Source organism: Mercurialis annua, linkage group LG5 (assembly GCF_937616625.2).
Source record: "Mercurialis annua linkage group LG5, ddMerAnnu1.2, whole genome shotgun sequence".
NCBI classification, from domain to species: Eukaryota; Viridiplantae; Streptophyta; class Magnoliopsida; order Malpighiales; family Euphorbiaceae; genus Mercurialis; species Mercurialis annua.
In genome coordinates, this window is record NC_065574.1 from 5,531,117 (window position 1) to 5,553,259 (window position 22,143).

Here is a 22,143-nt window from a genome sequence, read left to right on the forward strand (position 1 = left end):
TTTATTTTTCTATATTGCTACCGTTCGTTTAACAAATTTTTACATATAAGTATTTTAATTTGTTAAACGAATGTGTATCTGGATGGCTCAATATAATAGCCGCAAAGTCCATTTTTATTTTCTTCGTTTAAGACTGGTTCATTTTCTTCATGAGATGACCTTTCTTTTCTTAAATTTATATATTGTTATCTCTGGCAAAAAAAAAAAAAAAAAAAAAAAAAAAAAAATAGAGTACCACTTCAGCTTATATACAATTTTTTATATTTACCTGCTATAGCCGGTAATTTTGCGCTTCATTTTCATTGAGTTTTTCTTTCAAAACGTTTTTTTATTCCTAAGCTAATCCCTAATTATCCCTAATCCTCTTTCTTTTGTCTGTGAAACCAACATTCTCGTATCAATTTCATAATCATAACCTCACAAATTTTTATGTTGCCATTATCTTAAATGTGGATTCATGATAATATGAAAAAGAATTTTTTTCGACATTGACCAGTCAAAAACATGTGATTGTTCTTTAAAAAAAAGATAAGAACTTGCACTAGCTCTTCATCAATGGGTGTCAATAAGATGATAAGAAAATCAGAAATCTAATTTGATGTATTACACAACAAATCAAAAGCCAATTTCTTTAAACATTTATTAATTTCATTCTCTTTTGAGTGTAAAAGGATCAATATATATATCAGATCAAAATTATTTATATATATCATCTGAGGAACTGAAAATAATTCGAGCTCCAACAATGATGTTTTGATGAGGTTAAAAAATAACTACCTTTTTTTAAGAAAATTATCAAAAACATGTCTTATTTTTGTTTCAAATCTGACATTTAAAATGATGGGATAGAGAAACCAATAATTTTAAAAAAAATTAATCGACTAATTTTTTTTGATAATGATCTTTCATTACTAAAATAAATGGTACTGATTCTTCTCATGAAACAAGAAGAAACAGACCACGGACGTTGGTGCAAATTCTTATTTTTCTAGGTAAGAAAAGGAAGAAATTTAACAAGGCCAATAACATGAAAGTCCAATATGCAAAGACTTTGCTAATTCTTTAATTTTGCAGCTTCAGTTTCTGCCTTTGCCATGCTTGCAAGGGTGGGAACTCTTAACTAAAATCTATAAATCAAGAGTTTAAGCTCCTGCTGTAATTTGTGGAAACAAACTTCAAAAACAATGTTTCGTAAAGATCGTCTCAAATAAAAAAACCCATTATCGCATAGAATCGTTTGAAATTTGAATAACTCGTAAAGTAAGAAAGCCCTGCTTATAATTAAGAGTTCTTGTTGTTCTTATGTTCTAAATTTTGGAAATCTTAAGGCCCCAGAAAAAGATTTTGAATTATTAAAAAAGAAAGAGAATATGAAAGAGAGTAGATGGATTGTGAGATTTCTTCTTCATGTGGTAACCGGCTAAGTGGGTAACAAATCAATGACAACTATTTAATTAACGGTGGATTTTAATTAAGATTTAATCTAGTGGTTAGAAATTCATGGGTATCTAAACCTAAGTGGTACTGTAGAACGACCCCACTTTTGACTATATTAGATAAGCCATTTAAAACAGTTCATCCAGTAAAAAAAAGTTAATAACTAAATGGCCTATTCAATTAAAAATACCTGAAGAAAATTAAATAATAATTAAAATTATAAATTATAAAATTAAAAAGTTTTTTTTGTTACCAGAAAGGATGGTATATTGATAGAGCATAGAATTTTTAACTGTGCAATAAATAATAATTTATTGTATATACAATTTGATAATATCCTGCCATAGATGATAATCATTTGCAAGTTGTTTATAATTAGCTTACTACTTTATAAAAAAGCGATCTTAAACCCCTTTTCAATCCTATTTTGATGTTGAAAACTTGTCAATTTTATGCTATTTTACATTTTATCATTTTAATTATATTCTGAATTATTAAATTGACGTCTTTTTATTTGAAAAAAAAATTAAAAAAACATTTTTCATATATAACATATATTAATTATATATATTTAAAATTTATTCAGATTAAGTTAAATTAATTAAGAATTTAAATTAATTTTAATTTAATTATATTTTTTTTGTTAGTTTTTAAAAATAAAAGACTTATATGTATATTTTTGAATGAAAATGAATTTAATTAAACATGGTTAATTAAATGATTCATCATTTGAGTAAAAAGATTGACAAAAATTAAAAAAATTGGGGTACAATTAAAACGATAAAATATAAAATAGGATAAAATTGATAATGTTTCACTGTCAGGAGAAGATCGAAAAAGGACTATAAACATAACAGAATTTATTAATTCAACAAAAAAATGAGGACCAAGAAAAGATTTTTTGAATGTTTAAACGAATAGGTCTATTTAAATTACTTTAATTGTGAACTTTAAAGGTGTTTTTTTTGTCACCCTTTCCATTTCCCCACTAAATAATGTTGACTTGAGCGTTAGAGCAAACATCTAGAAAATTCTTTTGACGTTCCATCTGATTTTTGTATTCTTTGTTATTCAAGTCTTTCGATAACTATGAGACACTCCTAATTCTTCAGTGACTTATCATTAACTATTATTTATTTATATTTTTAAATAGTTATAACTATTTATTTAAAGTTTATTTAATTATTATAAATTTATAAATTTTTATAGAAAAATACATAAAAGAAATTTTATTTTTAATAATTAGATCCTTTAGCAACGTGACAATTGAGTTTCATTTATCAGAGATTTGCTTTCTGCCTATGTCATAGAAGATTACTATATGTTTGTGAGTCACATGAGATTAACATAATTTTTTTTATAAAAAATTAAAAACATTATTGTCGATATTAGATTTTAACTAGTTAATTTCAAACCGAATTATTAGATTTTAAAATTGTATACGATACAATCGAGTTAGAGATCAAGTTTGTTATAATTCCGATCCGGCGTAGTATGTTTATACCAATAGCAATTAGTTCACTTACTAAATAAAACAAATTTACATTTTTAAGTTAAGAAATAAAATATATCAAAATACCAAATTATTATCAATTCAATTAATCTGCCATTAATAATGTCAGAAAACCATAGTTTTATGACATGATATAAAACTCGTAATTTTATCAATATTTTATATTATAATTATATATATTTTATAAAATAATATACTAAATTTTTATAAATAGTGTTAATCAGATAAGGTATTTTAATGTCAAAACAGTAATGAATATTTTGTAAAAAATTCTTTTTAAAATAAGTCTATTGTTTCGTCAATAGAGAAACAGTGGGGCCAGGAATTTCAGAAAGCCTATAAGAGTTGGGCCTCACCCATCAATAACATCTCAACGACATGTCGGCTATGTGCATTATTTTCTGCGTTTATGGATCAAACGACACAAAGAATCTTCTCCTTTATAGAGTTAACCGACGATCATTAAATTAATTGAAATCCAAGTTTATTTAGGCAAAATCAGGTCTCCTCTTCCCTGGTAATTTATAGTTTTCCCGAGAAACAAACAGACAGGTAACAGTAAGTTGCACGCTTCTTCTCTCAAATTAGTTGAAACACTACAAAAAGAAATTGAAAAAAAATGTTAAAGATTGGGGTTTTATTGGCTTTAACTTCGCAATTAATTTCTTCAATTGGTTTTACAGATGTTTAAGAACACCTTTCAATCTGGATTTCTCTCCATATTATATAGCCTCGGGTATGTAGTTATACATTACAAATTACTAATTTTGTTGTTTGTCTTGTTTTAAAGCTGTGAAATAAATTTATGTACTTGTATTTGTGTTTATTATAGGAGCAAACCCTTGCAGATATGGGATAAAGAAGGTGAGAATTGATAATCATTTAAGCTTATGATCTGTCTCTGTTGATTTTTCGGGTTTTTTTTAATTATGAAATTGTATAGCACTCTTTTTACTTGTCGCAATCTTGTTGTGGATTTTGTTTTTGATTGGAAAAATATGCAAGTCTAGACTTGGCAATGTAGTTTGTAATTTAAGTCGAGATTGAGAATGGACAAGCTAATGAGGTGTTGATGAAGGGAAAATATCTCGGCATGTAAACTACGTAAGTTATGTAGGTAAATTAGTGTACAATCCTTTTAGGCGGTGTTTGCATTCTTTTTTATCGCAGTTTAACATTGATGCAACATTTGAGGCTGATAGAATACTTGATTTAAGCTGTAGCGTAATGCTGGTGATGGCATTACCGTAGTTGATATGACAATTTGCAGGTTGGTCCTACTGACAAGTTTGATTTCGTTCTCCTTGTCTTGTGTCTTTTGCAGTTTCTAACGGTCATGTGAAACGGCCACATGATGAAGACATACAATCCAATGTACTTGAAATAGTTGGATCAAATATCCAGTCTACATATATTACATGCCCAGCTGATCCTGCTGCAACTCTCGGCATAAAGCTGCCATTTTTGGTGATGATTGTGAAAAACTTGAAGAAATACGTCACGTTTGAGATTCAAGTGCTGGATGATAAGAATGTCAGGCGACGTTTCCGAGCTTCTAACTTTCAAGTCTGTAAGTTGGCCCATGGCTGTGATGTGTGATACCTTTGACTTTTTTTTCTTTCTTTTTTTTCATGAGATTTGATGATAAGGTATTGTAGCTTCCTGTTCATTTTACTTAGTGCTATAAAGTTTCTTCTAACAGTGCTGATTCTTAGAATTACGATAATAGTGGTGATTACAAATGTAGTTTTCTAAAACTAAATATCAGTTACAACAAGTTTAGATAAAGGAATGGGGAAATTGGAATGAGAAATATATTTGTTGTTTTAAAAAAGCAGGCCGAAACTATTCTAAAATGTGTAATTTAGGTGGCTGAGTAAATCCTCAGCTGTTTTTAGTGTCTTTCTGTTTAAAGAGGTATACTCACTTCATAATGGATGAATAATGTTTTTGTTGCCGTTAAATTTTGGTGGCTATGTAGATTCTCATTTTTTTCATATGTTCTGTTTTGAGAATAAAGTTTTTCCCATTGTGTAACATTTTTATGAACCTCGATTCTTTATTTTTTACTTGATTAAAGCAAATGCTGTCTGCATGGACTGAAATTTGGCTGCTGTAGGCAATCACTCGAGTGAAGCCATACATATGCACGATGCCACTGAAGATGGATGAGGGATGGAATCAAATCCAGTTAAATTTGGCTGATTTTACTAGAAGGGCATATGGAACCAATTATGTTGAGACACTACGGGTTCAGGTTCATGCAAACTGCCGTCTGAGGAGAATTTATTTCTCTGACCGGCTGTACTCGGAAGAAGAACTCCCTCCAGAATTTAAACTCTATCTTCCAATGCAGGTAATGATGTCCTCTCACACATTGGATATATGGTTCTTAAAGCTTTCTTGAAACTCCCATTCTTATGTATGTTTGCTTGCTTGCTTGCAGAAAGCATGAGAAGTTTTGAGCAACAAAATCACAATGGTTAAACTACCAAAGGCGTGAAAATTTTCCAAGATACAGAAGCACTACTTCTCAAGAGCTGCATTTCTTACTTATAATTCCAATTTTATGTATTTATAATTTTCTGCCGCATGAGAAAGTGATCGGTGTTTAGCTCATTTCCATTATATCTTAGGAGGCTTGTCAAACTTTATATTTTAAAGTTGATGAATAGGAATCCACTTGTGTTAAGACAGATGAAATATTCAACTTCCCCTTTACTAATACACCGAATTTTACTTTGATTATAGATTTGAAACAAAATAAAAGGTCGTGAATGTCGAATTTTTAAAATTGTGATTAAAATAAAATTTCGTATAAAGGTCATGGTTTTTTTATGGAATTAACTCTTAAAAGTTCCATTTTATTTTACATAAAGATTTTAAAAGCACTAAAAAATATTGAATAATGCACCATCTTTTTCTTGTTTTGTCGTGGTAACCACACATAGCATGAATCAATAACGGTATCTGTGAAAATACTGATATATGAAGTGTTTACCGTCAGGTGGTGATTAACAGCATACTTAACAGACTGCTATTGATAATATCTAGCATAATAAGCTTTTCATTTAAATTGATAGTTTTGGTTATATTGGCTCCATCTCAATGGTTATTAAATCTCTGGGGTTTGATACAATTTTTTTAACACGTTACAGTTTGCAAAACATATATTTTAACTCCCTGCTTCTAAATCTACTTCCGCGTCGGTCTCTCCATCCACCATTCCCGCATCTACTTCACCATTGGCTTCCAATTCCTGACCCATATCTGCATCAGGGCTTTGCCTTTGGTGTTCATCTGGTGTTTGCCCTTCATCTGGAGACGGAGTGGCACCCTGCGAAGCACTGCCTGCCATAGCCATTGCTTCAGAGTCCATTGCAGCGTTTGCAGCTTCATCACTTCTCATTCCATCACAATCTGTCTCACTTGCAGGTGTTGCCATCTAAACAATTGAGGCAAAGTCATAAACCTTAATCGACCAAGAGAACTGGACCTCATTAACAATGATAATTATATCTACTGATTATCGACGGTTGAGGAAAAGGACTAAATATGTATTTGAATTTTTGGAAGCGGACTTGCTCTATCAATGATGCAACGAATTTAAGATTTTGGAATTTGCCACCTTGTTAAAATGACTAATCCACCTAAATGCTCGAGCTCGAGCTGTTAGGTGAGACTCCAACTACAGTTTTATTGTTATATCTAGCGCACCTCTGCAGCTGTTAGGTGAGACTCCAACTACAGTTTTATTGTTATATCTAGCGCACCTCTGCAGGTGAATGCCTATTAGACTTGAAGCATTGATAAGCACAGTCACTTTAATTTATGCATTTAATTAGTTTAATGAGAGATGTCAAGGATCAAAAACCCAAAACCTTTCAATTATAGATGCCACGATACCATGTTATTTAAACTTCCTCGAATAATAGTTTTACTATTATCTCTAGCGGCCCTTGGGCCCCTTGCTGGCAATTGGCAGCAAAAGGATATCCAATGTTCCAGAAATGACGGAAAATACCTGATTTTCTTCTGTTAGATTTGGAGCACCCTTTCCATCTTCCTTTTTGGCACGTTTAGACCTGTCATTAGATTTGGCTTGATATTTGGAACGGACATCCGGTGCCAGAAGTTCTAGAGGAACGACTCCTTCAATACCATGGTCAGTAAACTACAAGAACATCCCCACAGTTGCCATTAATCAAAGTGACTTTATTCATATCAAATATTACAAATATCTTTAGTAGAATCATACTCTCGAAAATCCATCCAAGTCCTGCCTAGCTGATAATCGCAAACCCTTCCAGCAATACACCTGTGGAAAGAAAGAATAAGAATAAAGAGAGAACTTATCCACACTATTAATTATAGGAAGCCAAATTGCACCCCAAACAAATTGCTTTACTGTTAAACAAGTACAAAGCGGAAACTGAAAAAGTAAGCATGTCCTAAATTTAATACCTATTTTGTTTATCCCCGATAAGAGGAAAACAAGAAAAAGAAGCAACTCAGAACAAAAAGTACAACATCCTTGTTAATTGAAAATGACTTATCGCTGTCCTCCTCCGGTGTCTAGACTCTAGTGTGTGTTTATAATTAAATTTCATATTGATTAGTCAATGAATCAGGCATGTATCAATTTTTTTTGTCCTTTTTAGGCCCAGAACTGAACATTTGTTTTCATCTTATAGCTATCCAAGAGTTGAACTGGACAAAGTCAAGTTAATGACATGCAATACAGGGGTACTCATAATCCACCTTCCTACTTAGACATGATTACTGCTTTAAGTGTTTCTACATATCCAGAATATATAAAAATTCATCTGAGGAATGTCATTTGTGACCCTTACAAGAACAGTATATCATGTAGGCAATTGCATTGACAAAGAGCGCATCATTTAAATGCACTGATATTATTAAAAAGGAACTAAAGTGTAGCAACACAGCCAAATACCATAAAAATGGAAAAGAACTGACCAAAACTTACCCGGTTATTTTTATGATGATACTCAGCTTCTATTCCAGCTGATGGGTCCATCTAAAATAACAGCAAAATAGTTACTTGATTGAGATCACCGACAAATCAGACGCCATCTTAAAGCATGCGACGCATACTAGAATTAAACTGAAAAAATTTTGAAGCCTATTTTCAACTTCAAGATGCCTGTTATGGTGCTTACATCATCTGCCATAGGTTTCCAGTAGTCTGCAATGGCTGGTGTTCGAATACGTTGAGGATCAGTTAAGGCATTCTGACATCAACAGATCCAATAGTATCAAACTAATGTTCAGAAATTTAAAAAACTAAGCCCAAATGAAAGGACGAAAAAAGAGAAAAGAGTGCAACTCTGAAGAGTAACAGCATCATTAAGAGAGTGTTTCTATCATATTGACATGTATATTTGTTTCATCAAGTTACATAATAAAAAACGCCACTCATATTACAAGATTCATCCTTAATTCCACAATTAGTAGCAACTTAATCAGCCTGTTTGGCAAGAAAAAGTAAATGGAAGTAAAATCTAGTAAAGAAAACAATTCCCAGCGCTACTTCAGTTCTTAAAAAAAAAACAAATTGTCTGCTGTAATGTCTACTTGCCAGACATGATTGAGAAAAACAGCCACCTAAGCCCTAGTTCTGTTACTGCTTTGCAGAAAAGGGAAAGAATTTGATAATCTTCCATGCAAGGCCTGTTTGTTTCCAAGGCATGCGAGTGATATTAAGTAATGGTCACAAAAGAGCATTTCCTATTTGCATTTCAACTAGAATTTTTCTCTAATTAGTAACTCTGAAGTGCTTTATCATTATTTCTTTCTCTTGATCTTTTTTAGAAACTTAAAAAAAAACTTCCAGACTTCTTTTGTTTACTTGCCATTTCCTTCACATTTTCCTTTTATACTCTCCAAACCAACTAGAGCATAGCAGTTATAAGTTATTCTATGCTTTTAATGAGGTTCATGACACTACTGACAAATAATCAATGGATCCAGTATGTTGCTTATGCGGGGGAAGGATGGCTTTTTGATGTTAAAGTACAGCATGATGAAGTATAAATAGAAAAATAAAACAATGGTCATATGATAAGTTGCAGTGTCATCTGCAAATGAACATACCGGATTTTGATCAGCCCACTTCCATAATTGAGAGAGTTCTTTGTTTCCCAACCTCCACCTTGGCTTACTTAAGGACCAAAAAAAAAATTCATTCCGATCATAAACAGATGCATAAATCTTATAACATAAGTTAAATTATTTTTCGTTAACGCCGTAATAATTCAATAATGAATAAGCCTAAAGTAAAAACAATTTTTAAACCACTAACTTGCATACCGTTTTTTAGTTCCCTCTAGCACAGATTTGTCCTCTATTGGCTGCTTTTCAAATGGTTGGCAGCCATCTCGTTTCCACCAAACCTGAAAGTTCAAAAGTTGGGAGCTAAGTATCTAAAGAGGATATCAATTTTTTAAAAGCAATCTATACACACACACATGCGCACAGAAACATAAAGGTGTTCTTACCCAGTTCTTTTCCCGTTCTAGCACATGCTCAATCTTTTGAAAAAAATCCTTTCCTTTAGGTGGAGTCATTTCAAGTAGCTTCTTTACATGCTCTTCACAAGTTTTAATTTCTTCTTTCTGAAAATAAGCAGGAGGAAAAAATTAGCACTTCTATCTTAAAAAGGAAACAAGAAGTTAAACCATTTGAAAAAACAACTTGCGCATAGTTTGTAACCAGAAGCAATCTCATGCATTCATAATCTGATAACTCAAAGAATATTTTACATTTTTGATATCACTCATCCATGGATAAACCAATGCGAACTACAGAGCTAAAAGCTAGAAATCTTCATAGCCTCCGGATAAATAAGACAACAGAGCTTAAGCTTAAAACATCATTCCAGGGCATGGGACAAAGTCTTCAGGTTCCATTATTTTAACTATTATTCTAGTTGCCTTTTTAGTGCTTTAAATTATAATCTTCTTAAGCTTCTACACATGTTCAAGACTAAGAACCTCGATAGAACACGACCAAATGCAAGTTATAAAACATCAATCCTACACTGTCTTGCCCAACCACAGCAACTGGCATTAATAAATTTTTGGCTATTTGAGTGCAAAAATTTGTGTACTATATAATATAAAGGTGGTAGAATGTACGAGTGGATTGATATTGCAGGATTTTAATCATCACAAGTTCTATGGTTACGGCATCTCGTACGCATTCATGCACTCACGAGCATAGCATTGTGACAAAATAGCAAATTGCACAACTTACTATAAGGCTATATCAGTAATGGAACAGCACTAACCATGCTTTCAGAAGCTGAATCTTTGTCATTTTTCCCTGGAGCCTACCAAAATGTAGGGCTATATCAGTTAGAGAAGGAGATCAAAATTACACAATGAGATATAAATTAAGACTTGCAAAGCCTCTACCAATCACTACCTTAAGGTAGTCGAACAATATGAGGCACTGCACAAGAATATGGCGTCGAAAACTAGAATCTTTTAGCTGGAAAAAGAAAAAGGAAAACTGACATAATCAGCACAAAACAAATATTATCTTTGTAATTTATTTGGTATATTTTAACAACAATCACCTCTAAACCCATCAGTTTACTGCTTGTGAGATATTTAATGTTAACTGCCTCTTCCTCCAAGTTGTTAGCATCTCCTTCTTCCTCACTCAAGGGCTGTGCTTCAAATGTATTTAATACAACCTACACATCTCAAAATTTAGGGAGAAAATTAAGTGTAAAGTTAAGCAGTTTAAGTACCTGCATTTTTATGGTCATGACAAGAAAAAAGTTAATGACAATACAATATTTTTTATCAAACAAAAAGATCCAACTCACTGCAAAAATTAAAAGAAGCTAACCATCAAACTAGAAGTAAATTTCTGCCACTTGGTTGGAGCAAGTGTTAAGGAAGCAGGGTTGCAGAAGTGTTCCTAGAAACACAAACACACATCTTCATCAACAGATTTTACTAGGACTAAAAGAGAAATCGACAACTAAAATGAGTTAATTATTAGGAGATCAATTTCTTCCTAAACTTGAGACCGAACTAACAAAAAGTTAAGTTAATATTAGCTACCTGTAAACTCCAGAGCGTTTTGTAGAAGTTGAAGTCAAGAGAAATTCCTAATAGAAAAGTCCAAAGTACATAAGATTTATAACAAAGCTACAGACTGAGTAAGCAACTTAAAGTTTTAGAAAGCTTTGCATACCAGTCGGTGGGTCTTTTTCATATTTAGTCTCATTTGATGTGTTAAAAACTCCTTTTATGTTCACGGCTGCAAGAATTACGGGAGAGGAGAATGATCATTGATCACCCAACAAAGAAAATATATGTCAAGAGTGGAATTAAAGAGAGAAATACCTGAACGTTCAGACAATGGAAAAAAATGTGCCAGAAACATGAGAATCCGCCCACAAAACACAACATTATTTGCCTGTAAAGTGAATTCAAGCAGATAAGCACCAGAGGGTTTATCAAAAGAATTGACTAGCATGTCAAAAAGTTAGAAATTACTAATATTTCCCTTTAATGACATTAACCTATTATCCGAAGGAGGATAAAAAAAGAGAAAATATGAATTATCTCATCCAAAAATAAAGTCAGGCGTCTTATTTCCTACAAATCTAACCCAGCTGCTTCTAATGTGAGTGATGGCATCCACAAATTTGTCATTACATGGCCAACCAAATAGTTTGCGAAATGGAACAATAGCTCCAGTAGCTTACAGAAATAATTGAAAATATCCATTCAGAAGGTCCATCCTCCAAGAGAAGGGAACCAAAGAACTTTCACCTGAAATTCATATAAAATAAAGTCGCAAGAAGATTTAACACACGATACAAATAAATAAGGGGTCACCAAGCATACAAAGTGCTCTCCAGCCATTGCGGGGGTAGAGGAGGACGGATGAGCATATTTTATCGCATGATACAAGTATTTGACAAAATTTGCAGACAGTGACATTCAAATGTAATCTTATCACACCAACTTAGTGTAGTATCTACATAAGACCGTTGAAGTACCTTGGAAAGACGACGGAGAAGTTGATTACATGTTCTCAACATTACAAGTTTTCCACGAGCAAAAAGTTCTTGCTGTATATATCACAGCCACCAAAAAATAGACACATGTATTAGCAACCGTGAAATATAAATAACTAGCATCCAAGTCTATATTCAAAGCCTTCTATTCGCCAAAAGACACACCTTCCCTAGTATATCTTGTTTACTCTCAATATAACCAAATATATCTTGACAATTCTTCATTGTAGACATTTCTGTCAAATCTTCCAACAATTGAAATATCATACCACCTTCTACATGCTCTTTCTCACAAAGATGCAACACAACATCTGGTAGCACCAGGAAAAAGAAAGTGAGAGGGAGATATGAACATAAAGACCCACGATAACAACCAGCAAAAACTAATAATTAATAAAATAGAAGCCATAAAACACCTACAAACAATAATGTGAGTCATGATTTTTAAAAACTTAAAAAGACTACTAAGAAGATACTTAAACTGATTAGTGTTGGAAAAATAAGACACAGACAAGGAGGGTGCAGGGAGACTTGATACAAGAGCATGTTGAAAAATTCAGACGCCTAACCAGATCAACAATTTACACAGCATTTCTCCATCAAATTAGATATCAGTTTCTATTTTATCCCCAAAATTCTATAATTCAAAACTTTATAATCATTTAATAAAAAAAACTACATAATTAGCTCACAAAAAAATGGCTAGTACAAGCATATGTATATATACCTAAAAGACTAGGAATTTGACCCTGAGAATGTTCCTTATCATCAATCGATTTCCCATATGACATTATTGGCTCTTGTGACTGTATTGCAGAAGCCTGTATCATAGAAAATTTAGAACTCTCAACGCAATGAAAATACAGATTAAATAAATAAAGGTAGCAAACGTACAGTATACAAAAACTCATCTACGCATGGAAGACAAGTTTCAAACTTTGAATATGTGCACATATTTGATATTAATTCACTATTTAGAACTTACAATGAAGTTAATCTCAAAAATGCTGACAAAGAAGATAATAAATCACAAAATAGGCAACATATATACATAAAAAGAGCAATAAAAACGAAAATTTCGAAAACAGAACTAAACAAATCATTTTAACCATTGAGACCTACTTAAATTTTTTCCTGATGGTGCATCAGTATGCACAAATCATCAAATAAGTACCAAGAAACTTTGTATATAACGTACCATAAGCTCCTGAAGCAACGTCCGAAGCATATTTTCTAACAATTGATTCTCATCTTGCGCCAATTTCGTTTGTCTCTGTCAAATTCAACAATTCAATTAATTACTAAAAATCAATCCATAATGCATATAGCATACAATAAATCTAACATATAGTTCAATTTGCACAACATAAACTAGTGCTGAAAACACAACATTACATTATCACATGATTATTGTATCAAAAAAATAAATTTTTAAAAAAACAAATCAAATACCTGAGGTTTAATAAACTGCTGAACGGTTTGCAGAGCAAAGTTCTCCGGCAGTCCAGGCTGCAGTATAGCGGTTTTGAACTCTTCCTAATAAGAGAAAAATCAAACTATATAAAATTGCAATGAAACTACTGTAATTGACAATGTTTAAAACCAGTAAACAGAACCTAAAATCGACACTAGGAAACAATTAAAACAAAAGGATAACGAAGAAGAAAACATTTACCATATTTTGAAACTGTAGCTACGCTGTCTTCTCCTTGAGAGGAGATAGCAGGCTGTTAATCTGCAATTTCAGGCTCCAATGGAGATTCAATGTATAATCAATTCATGGAAAAAATAATTGAGCAAATGAATCTTCAGAATGTTTCGATTTTTGCATAAATTTTAGTTTTGGAGGCTAATTGCAGAGGGTAGCTCATGTTTGGGCACCAAAAAGCGAGGCTTAATGTAAAGGGCCTAGCCCATTTAGTTTTGGCTTGTAATGAGTGGCCCATTGGTTATATATGGGCTACATAATTGGCGACCGCTGTCGTTTTAGATAAAATCCATTTATATATGGTTCATGTAATGTTCAATTTTTATTTGAAAAAATTGCACTCTATATTTTATTTTTAAAAAAAGTATATGTTAATAAGTCAAAAAAAATTAGTACAAATATTATTCAATTGGTTTTTAAATTTTATATTGTACCTCAAAATATTTTTAATCATATATTAAGAGTTAATGAGTATGGGACTAAAAATAATGCTTAATAAAAATTGATTAAGCTGTTAAATTTTTATGAATTTATAATTTTTATTTATATTTATATTGAAAATAAATGTAAATACCAAATTGAAATTGAGTTTTAGTTAAATTTTTAATCTAGTTGTCTAATATTAAAAATATACATAAAAATCAAATTATTGATGAAAATAAAAATTGAAAATTTTATTATTTAATTTTTAAATAAAAAACAAAAATATAAATTATGAGTAATTTACTATAAATAAAATTAAAAATAATTTTATTAATATAAGACACTATCCCTTCAACAAAAGGACATTTTACCCTTCACATAACGACACAAACCCCATCTAGGACCTACAACAAACCCACACGAGACCTTCTCAATTCCCGAAAAACAAAACCAAAAAAAACATTAAACTCCGTCAAAAAACGGCCAATCTTACCCTCGAAGCATAACGGTGGGAAAGTTTTGGCGGTAAAAATAACCTAACAATCATTACGTGTCAAAACACAATTGGTTCTTCATGTATGCATCTATTCATGTCATGTATGTATGTGTCAAAAGTCTTGTTGGATTTTCCCGCGCTAGTAGAAAGAGAGAGAGTACTACACACTGATAGGGTTCTCCTAAAAAACACACTTTTCTAGAGAGAGAGTAGAGAGAGACTAGGGTTTTAATTTTGCTAAACCCCGAGTTTTCAGTTTGTTTTTTGATCTTTAAAGCGGTGTCGTTTGTTGAATTGGGGGAAATTCTAGGGTTTTGTTATTGTTGCTGCTGGATCTGGAGATCAATTTCGAGATCTGTACCTTAACAAACCTGTAAATTTATACTTTTTTGTTGTTTTTTTCGATTTTTTAGGGCTAAATTACAGTTCTTGCATTTTAATTTGTTTTGTGCTGTTATTTTTGGGAGCATGTTTATAAAAGTTTTATTTTTGAATTAATTGTTTATTTTTTCAGAAATTTTGGATTTTCTAATTATTACCGTTGTAGAAACTGTTGTAATTAAGATATTTATTGCTTTTATGTCTGTATGTTTTTTCTTGGACTGGTTAGATTAATTAGGGTTTGGAATGAGCTCAGCCACTTCAAAAACTATGGAAGAAGAAACAAATCCTTCAACGGTTCCGACAAATAATTCGCACAATGATGGAGCAGCAGGGGAGAATGATGCCATTGAAACGCGATTTACGGAGTTTTGCAAGGCACAAACTTTTCTATTTTTTTTTAATTTAAATTTTCCAAGGATTTAGTCATGATTATTTCAGCTTTGCGGTTTACCGGTTCATTTAATAATTCTTAAAAAATTGGGATATTAATGGCAGGCTGAATTGTGCGTGAATAATGACACTTACGAAGAAGCTATGCAGCTTTTTAAAGATACAAAACACCTTCTGTCAGCAAATATTTCTGCTATTGGGAATGGAATGGTAAAATTTGGTCTCATATTTTTTGTATAAAACTTTCATGTGGAATTCAGTTGAAGGACTAGTCGAATTAAATTTTTATGTGTTAGCCGGAGGAAGCAGAAAGGTTTTGGTTTGCATTTGTGTCATACTCTGTTAAGAGGTTGAGCGAGAAGATTAGAGATGGTGTGCAGCAGAAATCTGATGACAATGGGATTACCTTGTGCCACATATTAAGATGTGCCAAACTGAAGTATGTTTTTTCTTAAATTTAATTGCTTTTAGCTAGTTCTGTTTCTGAATGTTTGTTCTAATTATAGCTGTTTTATTTCATGTCTTGCAGCATTGTGGACTTCTTTAAAGAACTACCTCAGTATGTTGTTAAGGCTGGCCCAATATTGAGTAACATGTATGGTGCAGATTGGGAGAGCAGACTAGAGGTATTTTTATCATACATATTAATGTCTGTGTGGTCTTTTTATCTATTTTATGGAAATCTGTATATTTCTTTATTTGGCGATTTACTCAATGAGTGTGTATTTCATTTTTCTAGGCGAAGGAGTTGCAAGCTAATTTTGTGCACCTGAGTATCTTAAGCAGGTGGGCACAGTTCCATTGCATATGTGCTTCTGTAGGAAATGCTGCAGAGTTTGTTGTATTATTATTTTCTCGGTGTGTGCTACACTTGTTGAGCATTATAAAATAGCCTTTTCTTTAGGGGAAAGGCATATCTTTTTTGTTGACCTAATTCTGAAGTCTTAGGCATGCTTGAATAAGTAATCATGGCATCTCATGGCTCTAGTATAGCTTTGATTATCTTGGAAAATGAAGTTTAAGTTTACTGTCAAATAGCTGACATCATTGATAGTAGACCATGTATCCAGTCAGATGATTTGATGATAAATACAATTTATTGCTTGATGTGCTCCGGGAACATACTATAAGTTATGTCATGAAATTTGTGACTCATTATATCATGAATGCGTATGTGAAGCTGTGATTGCATAATGTGCTGCAATCACGGTGTAGTCTCCAATGAAGCAACTGAATTTTGAGTGTAATTTTGCTGTTTTGGATTTTGCTCTCTTTTATTTTGAGAGTTTTTGCATAAATAATGGTTTATCTTGTTAATTAATTTACCAGGCACTACAAACGCGCATATCGGGAACTTTTCTTGACAAGTGATGGGAATGTTGATAAGCAGTTGGCAGTTTCCAGTGACACAACATATGTGTCTGACTATCATCGTTTTGGATGGTTGCTGTTTTTGGCACTCCGAGTACATGCTTTCAGCCGTTTTAAAGATTTGGTGACTTGCACAAATGGTTTGGTTTCTGTGCTGGTAAGTGACAGTAATTATCTTTGGTTTATTACTGATAGAAGAATTCCGGTTATCAATTTGTGCATGAGAAATAACAGTTATATCATATGAACTTGTTCTACCTAATTAAATTTAGTTGCAGATAAGGTTGATATATTCTTATGATATCATGAAATTTGTCAGGCTATTTTGATTATTCATGTTCCTGTTCGCTTCAGAAGTTTCAACTTGAATGACTCTGAACGTTTTGGTAATGATCTGGCCTTGTCATCACCATGTGTCGAATTTTTTGTTTCTTTTACTTTGAGAAGTTCTAGCTTCTAATTTTACATGTTGAGTGATTCAGTGAAGAAGGGTGACAAAGGTGTTGACCTACTAGCGTCACTTTGCAACAAATATGACACCTCAGATGATGAACTGAGAAAAACAATGGAGAAGACCAATAATTTAATAGCTGATATCCTGAAGAAAAAACCTCATTTGGCATCTGATTATAAAAATGAAAACCTAGATAATATAAATACAGGTGATTGAAAAGTTTTTAACGCTTGCATCTATTGATCCTTTAGTATTGGCAACATATTTTGTTTATGCTTCTGAAATTTTGATTCTCTGTGATGCAGATGGCTTGATCTATTATGAAGATTTAATGGAAGAATCATCACTGAGGTCTAGTTTGAATATTTTAGAAAAAGATTATGAAGATTCAATTCGCTGCAAGGGTGAACTGGATGAGAGGGTATTTATCAATGAGGAAGACAGCTTACTTGCTTCAGGGAGCTTATCTGGAGGTGCTATTAATGTATCTGGCACAAAGGTAACTTTTAAGCTTAGTGCACATTCTATAAAATCAGATATTATATATTGTTTGTCAAATGTCCTATGATTTATTTGTTTTGTGTAAACTAGAGTTGATATTGTCATTTGCTCTTCTCTGTGTAGAGAAAATTTGATCAGATGTCCTCACCGACAAAGACAATTACAAGTCCCCTCTCTCCTCATCGTTCCCCTGTATCGCATGCAAATGGCATTCCTGGTAGCATAAATTCTAGGATGGCTGCTACACCTGTGAGCACAGCAATGACTACTGCAAAGTGGCTTCGTACCGTTATTTCTCCACTTCCATCGAAACCTTCTGCACAGTTGGAACGTTTCCTTGCGTCATGCGACAGGGATGTTACGCCTGATGTCATACGCAGGGCACAGATAATATTGGAGGCTATATTTCCTAGTAATGCACTGGGCGAGCGTTGTGTAACTGGAAGTCTGCAAAGTACTAACCTGATGGATAACATATGGACAGAACAACGACGATTGGAGGCTATAAAGTTATATTATAGGGTTCTAGAAGCAATGTGCACAGCAGAGGCTCAAATATTGCATGCAACTAATTTGACCTCCTTATTAACTAATGAGAGGTTCCACAGGTGTATGCTGGCATGTTCTGCTGAACTAGTCTTGGCGACACATAAGACTGTCACGATGCTGTTTCCAGCTGTTTTGGAGCGAACTGGCATTACAGCTTTTGATCTCAGCAAGGTGATAGAGAGTTTCATTAGACATGAGGAGTCTTTGCCAAGGGAATTGAGGCGGCATTTGAATTCATTGGAAGAACGACTTTTAGAGAGCATGGTGTGGGAAAAGGGCTCCTCAATGTATAATTCTTTGACAGTTGCAAGGCCTTCTCTCTCTGTAGAGATTAATCGTCTTGGGCTATTAGCAGAACCGATGCCTTCTTTGGATGCAATTGCTGTGCATATTAATTTTTCTGGAGGATTGCCTCCGCTACCTTCTGTACAGAGACATGAACCATCCCCAGGTAGTCTATAATTTGAGTAAATATTCAATTCCGGGTTATCAAGATTGGTATCTTACCTAGGTTCTTATACCTGACACATCATTTCTTTGGCTATCATGCATCATTTTTTAGGTCAGAATGGGGATATCCGGTCACCAAAGAGGCCATGCCCCGACTACCGGAGTGTGCTAGTAGAGCGTAATTCCTTTACATCACCAGTGAAAGATCGTCTACTTGCTTTCAGTAATCTTAAATCAAAGCTGCCACCCCCTCCTTTGCAATCTGCCTTTGCCAGGTAATTTGGTCTTGTTAAGGACGTCAATGGTATCTCTGCCCCTTTGGGCCATGTCACAGCTGTTCTATTTTTCCATTATCTTATTGTGATTCTTGTGTATGGCTTTATCATGCAGTCCAACACGTCCAAATCCTGGGGGAGGAGGGGAAACGTGTGCAGAAACTGGGATCAATGTTTTCTTTAGCAAGGTAATAGACACATTGTATTAAATGTCTATGGTCACCGTATCACCAACTCAACAACCTATTATAATTGTGGATGTTTATTGTGAGATGCATAGCCCTCTTTTATTTTCATAATTTCTCTAAATTCTATACGAGTGGTGGTGGTGGTTTTTGTCTTGATAGAGTAGGAGCCACTGTATTAGGCATGTATGCTTCTTTCTTTTTAAATATTTCTAGGCATGTTGGCTATTTTATCTAGCTGTATCTCTTTGTTTATTCTGGTTGCAACATCTCATGCATGGATGGTTCAAGAAGTAAAATTTCTAAGAGGTAGTGGCTATCTGATGTCTCATTAGTTTGAATTAAGTTTCAAGAAGTAAAATTTCTTAGAGGTAGTGGCTAACTGATGTCTCATTAGTTTGAATTAAGTTAATTTTAGGGGCTAGAGGTTAGGTTGAATTTATCCAAAGCTTGAACCATTAGGCCCAAGCTTTGTTGAAATAATACTGTGGACCTTAAACTTAGCTTGATTGACTTCAGTAGGTTGTAAACTTAGTTTCAACCAGAAACACCTATTCACTTATAGATGGATTCATAATAGTGGAATTAATGATCTACATATTTGCTCGTGAAGATGGTATATGTTCACTGTTGATCTTTTCCAGACATATTTTCAACCTCGCATCTAAGTTAATTGTATATGGTTTTCAGTTCTAGCACTACTGAGCTGTTAATGTTTAAATACTATCCTGTCTAAATTTTGGAGGAGTTTCCACTACGCACACTTTTGAATTTCATTGGGATCTAGACTATGTTTGCTTTGTATGATGTTAGTCTTACTTACAAATTACATGCTCATGCTTCTTGTCTTGACCAGATTAACAAGTTAGCTGCTGTCAGAATCAATGGTATGGTCGAAAGGCTACAACTGTCTCAGCAGCACATAAGAGAAAATGTTTATCGTTTATTTCAACAAATACTTAGTCAGCGGACATCCTTGTTCTTTAACCGGCATATTGACCAGATCATCCTTTGTTGTTTTTATGGAGTTGCAAAGGTTTGCATACTTGTAAAAGTTGATTGACTACTTTTAACTTGTTCACCTTCATAGTGTTTTTCTTCTCATACTTGTGTTTGCACTGCAGATTTCTAAAGTGAATCTAACCTTCAGGGAGATCATTTACAACTACAGGAAGCAACCACAATGTAAACCCCAAGTATTCCGTAGTGTATTTGTCGATTGGGCATCAGCACGCCACAATGGGGTATGTTGTCTAATTTTTTTAATCTCTTTGCTGATGCCTCTTTTTGAAGATCTAACCTTTTGCATGGTTTTAAAACAGAGGACAGGCCAAGATCATGTTGATATTATTACATTTTACAATGAAATATTTATTCCTGCTGCAAAGCCTTTGCTGGTGGAGGTTGGTTCTGCTGGAACAACCACAAAAGCCAGCCAGCTTCCAGAAGTCAATAACAATAAAGATGGTACTCTTTTGATATAGTAATGCATATCTTAACTTTTTTTCTTCTGCTTTTATTGTTCTTAGTTACTGTTTAAACATGCTACTTATTGGCTACTCAGGTCAATGTCCTGCTTCACCTAAAGTATCTCCTTTTCCAAATCTTCCCGACATGTCACCAAAGAAAGTCTCCGCAGTGCACAATGTGTATGTCTCTCCATTGCGGACATCAAAGGTGCTATTCATTGCTCAATCGTCTTTATTTAAAGTTGATCTTCTTCTTTTCTTCAAAATAGTGTGTTTCTTATTTTACCAGCATGCGAGAAAAATAATTGGAATTTGAGGAAATTTGGGTTATTTTCTGTTTAATGTTTCATGACCTGTCTGAGTAGATACTATTTGCAGATTGATTTTAGTTTATTTGGATATGAAAAGGTGACGCAAGTTATCTATTGATGTTTTGATCTTCCATCACTAGCAGCATGGGCTAGTGAAATTAACTCTTGGTACTTTAGATTTGTTCGTGGCATTAGTGTCTTGGCAACAATGAAATCCATGTTGCATGTTTACGGGGACTTTAGGTTATGATAAAAGGATCCTGATTCTATTAGTTTCAAATATTTGATTTTAGGCAGAGCCTGCCCTTGAACATCTTTTAATCTTGTTATGCTTTTAGATGGATGCTTTGATCTCACATAGCTCGAAAAGCTACTATGCATGTGTTGGAGAGAGCACTCATGCATACCAGAGCCCTTCTAAAGACCTGACTGCAATCAATAACCGGTTAAATGGGTATGCTTCCATTGCCAGCGTCCTCTATCGTCTATGCAGTTTATTTATTTCAAGTCAATAAAGTTGTTTGCCTTTTTTTTTTATTTTTATTCTTCTCAGTAATAGAAAGATCAGAGGAACACTCAACTTTGATGACGTAGACGTTGGTTTGGTTAGTGATTCTATGGTGGCCAACAGCCTCTATCTTCAAAACGGGAATGGTGCATCCTCGTCAGGTCCACCTGTGAAAAGCGAGCAACCTGAATCATAACTCGACGGGTGTTTTTTGACCCGCCCTGTAAATTCTGGTTGTCTTTTTTGTTTTTTCACCTTTATATAGATCAGAAGTGTATGACAAGGGGTGATGTATGTGCGGTTCAGTTGTAGAGTAGCCGCCACCGCCCTTGTATTCTGTAATCTAGATGCTGAACCTGGAAACTGAAGGTGGCTCTAACAAGTTAAAATAAAGCTTAATCTTTAATTATAATTTTAGTCCAGTTATTAAACTTTTGTTAATGGTATAGATTGACGCACTGTGACGATTTCTTAACTGACTTGGTGCTCTAACTTGTTAAATTTACTATTGTAGCAGCTTTTTCCATATGGCAGATTAGAAATGAACAAAGGGTCAATGAGGTCCCTAAACTTGTGACACAGGATAATTTAATTTAATTTTTATTTTTTTGAACAATTAACTCCTCTGATCAATTTTAAATCAAATTATCTCATC

General features: G+C 33.4%; 3 protein-coding genes across 4 annotated transcripts; 2 read left to right on the forward strand and 1 right to left on the reverse strand.

Moving 5' to 3' along the window:
• The first annotated feature begins 3,393 nt into the window (after nt 1-3,393).
• On the forward strand, nt 3,394-5,700 carry LOC126680875 (uncharacterized). Of its 2 annotated transcripts, none has more exons than XM_050376132.2 (6): nt 3,394-3,502; nt 3,634-3,686; nt 3,783-3,814; nt 4,275-4,516; nt 5,070-5,306; nt 5,397-5,700. In XM_050376132.2, exons 2-6 carry the CDS (start codon nt 3,634-3,636, stop codon nt 5,403-5,405), a joined length of 573 nt encoding a protein of 190 aa, XP_050232089.1. In that variant the 5' UTR covers nt 3,394-3,502; the 3' UTR covers nt 5,406-5,700. The 2 variants fall into 2 exon arrangements, with proteins under 2 accessions (XP_050232089.1, XP_050232091.1); XM_050376134.2 differs by having other exon boundaries at nt 3,407-3,494; nt 3,630-3,686.
• A 290-nt stretch (nt 5,701-5,990) lies between these two features.
• On the reverse strand, nt 5,991-13,872 carry LOC126680863 (THO complex subunit 1). Its single transcript, XM_050376120.2, has 21 exons — nt 13,690-13,872; nt 13,467-13,550; nt 13,213-13,287; nt 12,742-12,835; nt 12,180-12,325; nt 11,997-12,068; nt 11,335-11,407; nt 11,183-11,248; nt 11,050-11,096; nt 10,832-10,903; nt 10,554-10,673; nt 10,400-10,465; nt 10,263-10,304; nt 9,472-9,588; nt 9,284-9,366; nt 9,068-9,134; nt 8,134-8,205; nt 7,941-7,991; nt 7,209-7,268; nt 6,975-7,124; nt 5,991-6,395 (listed from the first exon to the last, which is right to left on the reverse strand). The coding sequence occupies exons 1-21, from the start codon at nt 13,690-13,692 to the stop codon at nt 6,126-6,128; spliced, it is 1,830 nt and encodes a 609-aa protein (XP_050232077.1). The 5' UTR covers nt 13,693-13,872; the 3' UTR covers nt 5,991-6,125.
• An 898-nt stretch (nt 13,873-14,770) lies between these two features.
• Nucleotides 14,771-21,900, forward strand: LOC126680876 (retinoblastoma-related protein). The gene is made up of 19 exons (XM_050376135.2): nt 14,771-15,014; nt 15,252-15,400; nt 15,521-15,625; nt 15,712-15,854; nt 15,945-16,041; nt 16,155-16,201; nt 16,745-16,943; nt 17,106-17,172; nt 17,269-17,448; nt 17,546-17,739; nt 17,865-18,741; nt 18,853-19,015; nt 19,131-19,203; nt 20,057-20,236; nt 20,325-20,444; nt 20,523-20,667; nt 20,765-20,877; nt 21,319-21,434; nt 21,534-21,900. The coding sequence occupies exons 2-19, from the start codon at nt 15,269-15,271 to the stop codon at nt 21,682-21,684; spliced, it is 3,102 nt and encodes a 1,033-aa protein (XP_050232092.1). The 5' UTR covers nt 14,771-15,014; nt 15,252-15,268; the 3' UTR covers nt 21,685-21,900.
• The last annotated feature ends 243 nt before the right edge of the window (nt 21,901-22,143 follow it).